This window comes from Phlebotomus argentipes, unplaced genomic scaffold, assembly GCF_947086385.1.
Source record: "Phlebotomus argentipes unplaced genomic scaffold, Phlebotomus argentipes genome assembly scaffold_18, whole genome shotgun sequence".
Lineage (NCBI taxonomy): Eukaryota > Metazoa > Arthropoda > Insecta > Diptera > Psychodidae > Phlebotomus > Phlebotomus argentipes.
The window spans coordinates 1,737,360-1,745,829 of NW_026776177.1; the positions used below are offsets into that span (position 1 = coordinate 1,737,360).

The 8,470-nt window shown below is 44.7% G+C and overlaps 1 protein-coding gene across 1 annotated transcript in view; it reads right to left on the minus strand.

The window, feature by feature from the left end:
• The window catches only part of LOC132260369 (homeobox protein araucan), a 31,764-nt gene extending 23,602 nt beyond the window's left edge, over positions 1 to 8,162 (minus strand). Inside the window, exons 1-2 of the mRNA XM_059758428.1 lie at positions 7,241 to 8,162; positions 381 to 803 (exon numbers count right to left, since the gene is read on the minus strand). Of these exons, the coding sequence (XP_059614411.1) occupies positions 381 to 803; positions 7,241 to 7,288 (471 nt within the window). The 5' untranslated portion in view covers positions 7,289 to 8,162. The remainder of the gene's footprint in view (positions 1 to 380; positions 804 to 7,240) is intronic.
• Between the last annotated feature and the right edge of the window lie 308 nt (positions 8,163 to 8,470).

Sequence of the window (8,470 nt, forward strand, 5' to 3'; positions counted from 1 at the left end):
TTTGATTCACAATTGCGTCTTGTTGAAGTGATTCTTCGCGTTTGACAGTTGAAATTCATATTAAATAAACTCTCAACTGCACCTTGCAAGTAATTTACACTAGCGCCACTGGGTGGCCGCCAATATAAACTGTGAAAAGTATAAAGTTGCAACGCAAATTCGTATCTTTTACGAACTGTAATGCGAAATCTGTAATGTTGCAACGACCCGTTGAGTGCTGCTAAAATAGCGACTATGATCTGTTTCCCATATGAATTTCTTTCCCTTCGTGCGCGCCTTCAGCTCAAGTGGCGAGAGCAAAAGGGTGTCGAGAGCTTGAGATATTCGAAAGTGTTTATCAGAAAGCGTCTCCGGGGAGCTGTGATTCCGCAGGCACTTACCAGTGGTGAGTAGAAGGCGGAGCTGTCGACGCCGATGCTGGGATAGGGGTTCTGGTCTGTGGACGGATACGGGGTGCCGTACACCCCCACGCCTGCGGCCGGCAGGCGCGAGTAGCTGGACAGCGCGAGCCTGGCCGAGTCGTACTGGCAGGAGCACACGGTTTGCCCGGACACGGGATCCGTCATGATGGGGCGTCCGTTCTCGCAACAGGTCGACGACGCCGAGGCGGCCGGCGCGTTCGTGGACGTCTGCGACAGGGAGCCGGGGCTGAGGGCGCCCGGGCCGGCGCCCGTGGCGGAGCCCACGGGGCTCAGCGAGGGCGCGTTGGTGGCCGAGATGGGCGATTGGGCCGATCCCGCGGGGGCGCCCGTCGCCCCGGTCGGCTGGCCGCCATTTGTGCCGCCACTTCCGCCGACAAGGAGCTGCAAAGAGAGCCAAAGGCATCGATCAGTCAATCTCGCCTAATGATTTCCATATCGCTGTCCACGTCGCCGAAGATCTTGGGAGAGGCTCTTCTAATCTCCATTTTGACATTTTTTCCTAGACTCGCGCGCGGATCTCACACTCAATCTCAACAATATCACATTTCAAGTGGCTCTTTTTCCCCGTAAAAACCATTCCTCGCCTCATCTTCACCTTCCTTCTCAGGTGTGATAATCAGCATGACACGCCACTCATGGACTTCGCTTCACTGTATCTCAAATTCTCTGTGATTTTGGGGGGCTAAACAGAGTGTAAAATTAAAGTCCCCCTGAAGGATGTGACTCAACATCTTGCGCAGAGATGAGAAGATTACGTCTCCGAGTACTTTTTACTTCCTCCCCAGTTTAATTTGACTGCTAAAGAGCTTCGGCAAATAAAAATCATACGGATGTTCAGTGCGCGAGGGAAAAAGCATCCCAAAAAGTCTCAAGCGCGTTTGCCAACAAAGACAGCAAAACACACACACAGAGACACAAAAATTATCCACTCATGAGTTCAACAATGCTAACAAGTGCAAATAGATTAGTTGCTCGCGTTTTGTCAACTTCGCAATTCACTTTGTCATATTATACATAACCCAACTGATGAGATGCAAACATAATGAGACAAATCCCATAGTAATATCATTTGAATGCAAAAGCGTACCATTTGCTCACTTTTGTTTACCATTCGCCACAATACCTCCAACGTCATTGATGTTGTTGGGCTTTTGAATGGTGTAACGCGCGTTTTAGTGGTTGCTCCGTGCTCCTCTTTGTGGAGCCTTTGGGGGGTTAGCGCATTGTCATGGAAACGCGTGGATTATTCTTCCGTGGGAACACCGTCATAATGGCGTGCGATTTGTTATGGAGCTTTCTCCGAAACCACTTTCCGAGGACCGCTTGTGGGAGACAATTCTAGGCGGCATTTCGGATTTTTATCCCACATCCTTTCGCACCCAGCCGGCATAAAATGCTAAGATTTCAGAGTTGAGACTGAAAAAGCTGATTTTTTAGCGCTTTTTCGCTGAGATTTTTGCCCCAAGGAGGAGATAATATGCTTTAAATCTATACTCTTCTTCCAAAAACTTCCAAATTCACCTGATTCTGCGTAAAAATCGAAGGAAATTCATAGAATCGGGAAATTTTGTCAGTAAAAGAAACGCCCAAGAGAAGTGTATAAATTGCGGCACACGAATTTAGCAAAATTTTTAGCGGAAAACAGCAGAAAAGTAGGAGAATTGTTAAGAAAATGGCTAAATGAACTGAAGAAAATAGTTGAAATATCTTTACTTTAAATTGATATATAATTGATTCTTCGCCTTAGCATTTTTCAGCTAAAATATCTGCTTTCTTTTAGCTTTTCTGGTTTGTTGGGCATCTTTTCACCTCCAATACCTGAATGATGCATTTTTTCATCTTAGAAAGTCTGTCTCCAGGACAGCCTTTCTCCCCTATCCATCCTCTGTGTTGTAACAAGAATAATTAGTAATGAATTTCCCACCCACGCGGCGCTTCTCCCGCCCAGAAGTTGATCTTTTCCCGGAGAAGCAGCAAGAAGAAGCCGAGGTGGTTGGTTCTCCGTAGGCAAAGTGAATGGCGGTTGCTATTAATCACAAAATTATTCATTCTCATGCGTCTGACAGTCGTCTTGGGATATGAAGAATTATGACGTCGCATTCGAGCCGTAAAGACTGGCCAGTGAAAATCCTCCTGAGGCATATCATTTGACACTAATTAAACTTTAAGTCCACTTGAGAGTAACGGCCGTTATTGCTGACTTTACATTGGTTTCTGGTGTAAACACTATAGAGACAATTGCCACCTTACCATGAGACGTACATACGCAGGTCAGAAGACTTTTGGGCCCATTTTATGGCAGCACACAATGGGCACAATTGACTTACAACGAGTCTAGACTAATAACGGAATGGTTTTTAAATGATTTTTCCTCTAATTCAATTAGGACAGTTTGGCAGAAAAATATCCACGATATGCCCAAAGTCAATGGGGAATTGACGGAAGTGTCTCAGCAGGGGGTGAGATTGCTAATTTTACGACACTCTTACGTCATTCAGGTTTATATCTCCCTTCAATAGCCGCCCTAATTGCCTCCCCTTTTGCGCTAATTGCTCAAGCACGCAAATCGATTTGCATAATTAAGTGTTTATGATCATTGGCTTGGAGTATCTTCTGGCGAGACCATCTTCTAAGACGCCTTCCTTTTGTTGCTCTCCACACACACAGCTTGGAAATCAGATAAGGACAGAAGCCTTTACCTTTGACGCTTTATTGATCTGTGCGCGTCTCAACCCTAAACCTCCGCGAAGTGAATTTATCGCCAGGGGAATTAAATTAGTGGCACCGTGAATTTCCCACCGCAGAGAGTCGGTGGAAAAATTTACGAGATCAATTATTGATCACTGACATGATCGCATCTTGAGGCTCCACTTTATTGGCCAAATTTGGCCTTAGAGCACAAGAGCCACTCGTTGGCGACAACGACCAATTTGGCGTCTCCGTTCGCCAGCAAATTAAGAGGAAAAATGTTTATTCAATTTTTTCCAAACACACACCAGAAAGTTCCCATGCTTTCGCGGGCACGCGGTATCGCGAGCCAAAGAGACTGTCGAGGACCTCCAATCTCCCATCTATTTACCTTCTTCTCGATGAATATTTGACGGCTGTTAATGCGGAAAAGACAGCACAAGAGTCCCCAGAAATTTCTCTCCCGCAACATCAAAAGGCTGAGCCAAAAGTATTTACCAAATATGCCGGCCTTTTCCCTCACATATAATATCTCCCAGCTCCAGTGTGTGGAACAATACAATTAATATACTTTTTTTTCGGCGTTTGCCGCCCGAGACAAGGCAAATTGAATGGGCATTGAGTTGAGACATCACTTGAGGATGTTGCTGTCGTTGTTATATTGATCGAGCGGTTAATTAAATAATCGTCCAACATTAAAGTATTACACAATGTTTAACTGCTCAGTGTATAATAATATTATTTGACAGATTAATGTATATTTGACTAAATGAGTGTTTGTCTTATCATTCAGGACTGAAAGTGAGTGGGAAAATTTCAAATATTTCACTTTTGGGTCGGAGGAATTTTGAGAAAGGGAAGAGAATTTGATCGTGTGCCTCCAATTTCAGGTCACTGGATATTTTAACAAGCTAAACTAATCCGATTGTCTGTCACACTCTACCTTGTCTGGTCATTTGTAAATCGAGAAGTATGGAAAGTCAAAATCGTCATTTTTCAAGAGCGCAAATTGGGGATTTAGAGTTAAAATCACTGAGAAATTTGCCGAATTTACATCAAAACCCTCAAAACACATTTTGATAATTATTTTCTCAAATTTTTTCAATAAATTTTATTGGTATTTATTGAAATTTTTGACAAAAATGTAGCAAAGTTAATATAAAATCTTTTAATATTACTTTCCAAAGTCAATTTATAATATTCATTGAGTACATTTTATCCAGAAAGTTCAAAAAACCTTTTTTTTTAATACTTTTCAAGAGAAAAAATTAAAAAAATATATGAGAAATATCCAGTTAAAGTAAGGTTTTTTACTATTATTTCATAAGAAACAAACCTCCAAATTTTTGTAGAAGTAGAAGAAATAAGAAGCTTTTCAAAAATACATAAAACGTAAACTGGGAAAAATTGACTTTTCATAGTTATCGGATTATGGCGTGAGTTGGAAATTCGCTGCATTCTGTAAATCAGTAAACCGGCGAAATCTGTCACATTTCGCCCATATCAGCAATATATTACCCTTCGGCCCAGCGACGATCGGTTGGGCAGTAAAATGTCAAGACGATGATCAAATCGTTCGCTCACCCTCGAGGCAATCAACCCGGTGCGCTTAATTGGGCAGTGCGAGAGGGAGATGGAAGTGTCTCCTCGCCATCTTTCCTCCTCCTGCGGGAGCTCAAGAGAGTCAATTTAAATCATTAGAGGCCATTTAGCGTCAGCGGCGGGCGAAAAGTGCCGGAGGTCAGGACGCAATAATATTATTTATAGTGGTATCGACACACCGAATCACCATATATCGGCGGCGCCCCCGAGCTCATTGCGACTTGCAGAAGTTCCTCTGTCCACGAAATGCCCCACAAAGCAAAGGGCGCGCAGAAGACGGCTGGCGAGTCTCTCCCCTGGAATGGCCAGAGCCTATGCTGATAGTATCGCCGGGTCTGCGGATGTGTCCCCCGCGAGCCAAAAAGGAAGGAAAACGCGCAGAGACTGCTGATCGGCATTAAGTATGCACGAAAAAAATGATAAGCGTCTCGCGGCCAAACCGAATATTGTTGCTAATATAATTATTTATAAATATTTACAGGCATTCTTCCTTGGTGCGCCAATGCTTATTAGTATCTCGCCGTCATTATTGTTATTATCTTGTTGCATTTGTGCGCGCCAGCGCTTAAAATCAGAAGCGATCACTTAACGACATTTTTATCCCCCCAAACCACTCTTGTGACGATCGTGGCGTCTCTGGGCGAAACTGATCATCTTTTGCGAAAAATTGCCTCGATAAGAGATTCATCTCTTTTTCTGTGGCCCCCTTGTCTCATATCTTCATCTGTCTCCACATCCACGATCCGCAGCAGTCCCGCAAGATCGTTAGTCGACGGCCGCGGTGTAAGCGATCACAAAATACGGCACACAACCGTTGCAGAGAGACAATTTTGTAATGTACAAATTCCACGGTAATTTTTTCTTCCCCCCCCTCAACAAATCGAGATCGTAAATCAAAAATCTGCCATCACAGGAGACATTTATGCCATAAAAGGGATGCTCTTACAGCAGTCAATTGATTGTTACTGCAGGTTTTCGATTTGGTGCGGAAGAAAAAATGCGCCAAAGGAACAAGTTAGGAGTTTTTGGCACAGGGACAACAGCAACCATGGTCACATATGCGAAATCTCTTGGCAATATTAGGAGCAATAAATCAAAAATCATCGCAGAGTTCCTAAATAAAAATTCATACGAACACAAACTATGCTCCGAAGCACACTTCTCTTGCATAGGCTTTCCGGCCAGAGTTGGGCGAATTTCTGACATGTGTAATTTAAAAGACACGCCATGGCTCTACAAATAAGCAGTTTTCCCAGTGAAGACAAGAAACAAGTTGACTAGTTTCGCGAAATACAGGTTACAATTCTTCAGGTTTTTTTTGGGGAATAAAATTCAAATTTCAGACATTTGAATGCGTTTTCTTGCACATAAAATGTATTTTCTTAATATAAAAATTTTTAAATCATTTTTCTACTCAATTCTACATAAGAATCCCAACTCTGGGTTCTGACATTTCTAGAAATGTGTGATGAAGAAGGAATACACGATGGATTTTGGCGGATGAACAGCGACAGAAAAAGGTAGAATTCAAGAGCGCCAAATTGTTTTATTAAATATTAAATGAATAGGATTCGACAAGGTGAACTCATATGAATTATTTATCGATCCTCAACTCTTCTCTCTTCATTAGTTGGTCGTCTAAGACAAGTGGAGAGGAGCGCCTGAGACACTTCCCCAGCGCAAAAATCATCAATTCTCTCTCTCTCTCTCTGTCGCCCCCCAAGAAGGGCGACCCCTCATCGCAACCGCGAGACTTCTGCGCATCCCTCAGAAAAGGGTGAAGAGAGAAAAAAGTCACACCACGAGATGCCACCAGAAAGGCTCCCACGACAGTTCCATGAAGGAATTTCACGGCGAGTGTCTGTCCATGATAAATTAATTTGTAATTCAATTGGGGTCCCTTCGCGCACAATTAATTCCAATACATTTTCGGGACCTGTGAATTCGTGACAGCTTTGCTGAGAACATCTCGCGCGTACAAATTAATTAGCCAATCTCACAATTTTCTCACATGATTTTCTCCACTCACACACCATCTATGGTCTTCCGCCCGTTAGAGGGGGGGCAATCTAGTGGCAATTGATAAGGGAAAAACCACTTCTAGCGACATTTTTCCCCGACAGACCACCCGTCATGTGTGTGTGTCTCTGTGGCGATTCTGGGGCGCTGCAGTCGCCACTCATGAAAATCGCTACTGGGCATCGCGAGAAAATTGCAACGCCAAGTATGGAGAGGAGAATTAAGGTCTTCGTGATGCGAAGTGATAAAAAGAAGCCTTAATCATTCAGCACGCATGGAAATTATGTAAATGGCGAAAGAAGAAAAATTTGTACACTATATCTCACACGGCGATGCGTATGGAAAGATTGCAATTAAATTTCACTCCTATCCAATTAATAAGCATTCTTCTTTTTCTTCATTGTGCATGTGCACATCAAATCGAGGTGAATTCCTTGTGGTCAGACAATTCACCATCGGTTCTAAGTACATATAGAGGAGCCAAGCAGAGGGCAAAGTGTGTTCTTTACCTGACTTGCCGACGGGTAACTGTAGCCAAATTGCGCATATGCTGCCATTTGAGTCACCTGCACTATTTCAGTTCAGTTCTCACAACACTTATAGAGAATATCCGTGAATGTTTATGCCAAAGATACCCGCTGTATCTCAACACTAACTACATCGGGGATTTCTTCTTCGTCCTCTGCAGATCCCAGAAGGCAGTGGAACAGCCACCGAAGCCATAGTTCAGCACTAAACTACCCATTCCCCAAGTCAAGAGTTCCGAATTCCGTCACTATGCGTTGCTGCGGGTGTCAAGGTCACGAATTGAGAATCAGGCTAACTTGGCTACCCTACCGCGCGGTTTAGGTTGCTAAACCAATCTGCACAACACAATCAAGGATGCCAGCCTAGGTCCTTGCCCTTGAACAGCCCCTATTCTAGACCCGATTATACATTCGCTAGGCCCAGAGACAGCCCAAGTGTTCTCAGAGACACACAGTCCGGTGTTCACTGGGTGTTGTTCGGTGTTATCAAATAAAAACAACAAAAACAAATGTGCTGTTTTGGGGTGCGTTGCGTCTCCACTTTTGTTGCACAAGCACTTTATCACACAATAAAACACCGTCGAGATGCCACAGCTCAGCCACTTGTAGTGGTGGTGAGCAGCATTTTAGGGGTAGTATCAATTCATGTGATGCCTCTCCTCTCTGGCGCACCCCTTCTGGAGGCTCAACCCATGCCAGGATGTCATCTCCAGGCTAATTCCTCATGCGGAGGGATCTGTCCCTGAGTGTCCTCCGGTAGGAAATTCCCCACGTTCGGAGAGATTCACCAAACAATTCACACACTCACACAGCTCCTTCGCCAAGGATAGTCGAATTCGTGGGGGGCGAGAGGGGAGTACAGAGTCATTGATTGTCTCTCGAAAAAAAAAAGACCGAAAAGTATCGTCAGAGATTGTGTGCCTCACTCTCTGGATGCGTAGGACCGATGCGCACAGTGTAACGCTTTTGCACCGACTGCCCGCTCCGTGGCGGCTCGAGGAGACTCAGCACGATGCGGTGTTCTGCGTGAGAGAAGCGCCGCCACTGACACGTGGCTCCGCCCATTCGAGGGGCTATCGGATCAGCGATGCGGCCAATGGGCCGCCATTGAGGCGCAGACTTGCCAAAGAGGGGCACAGTGGCAACGCTGCCAGTGGGTCGGCTGGTACTGGAGTGTTAGCAGTCGGCGGGCGTGGCGACAGTGCGGCCACG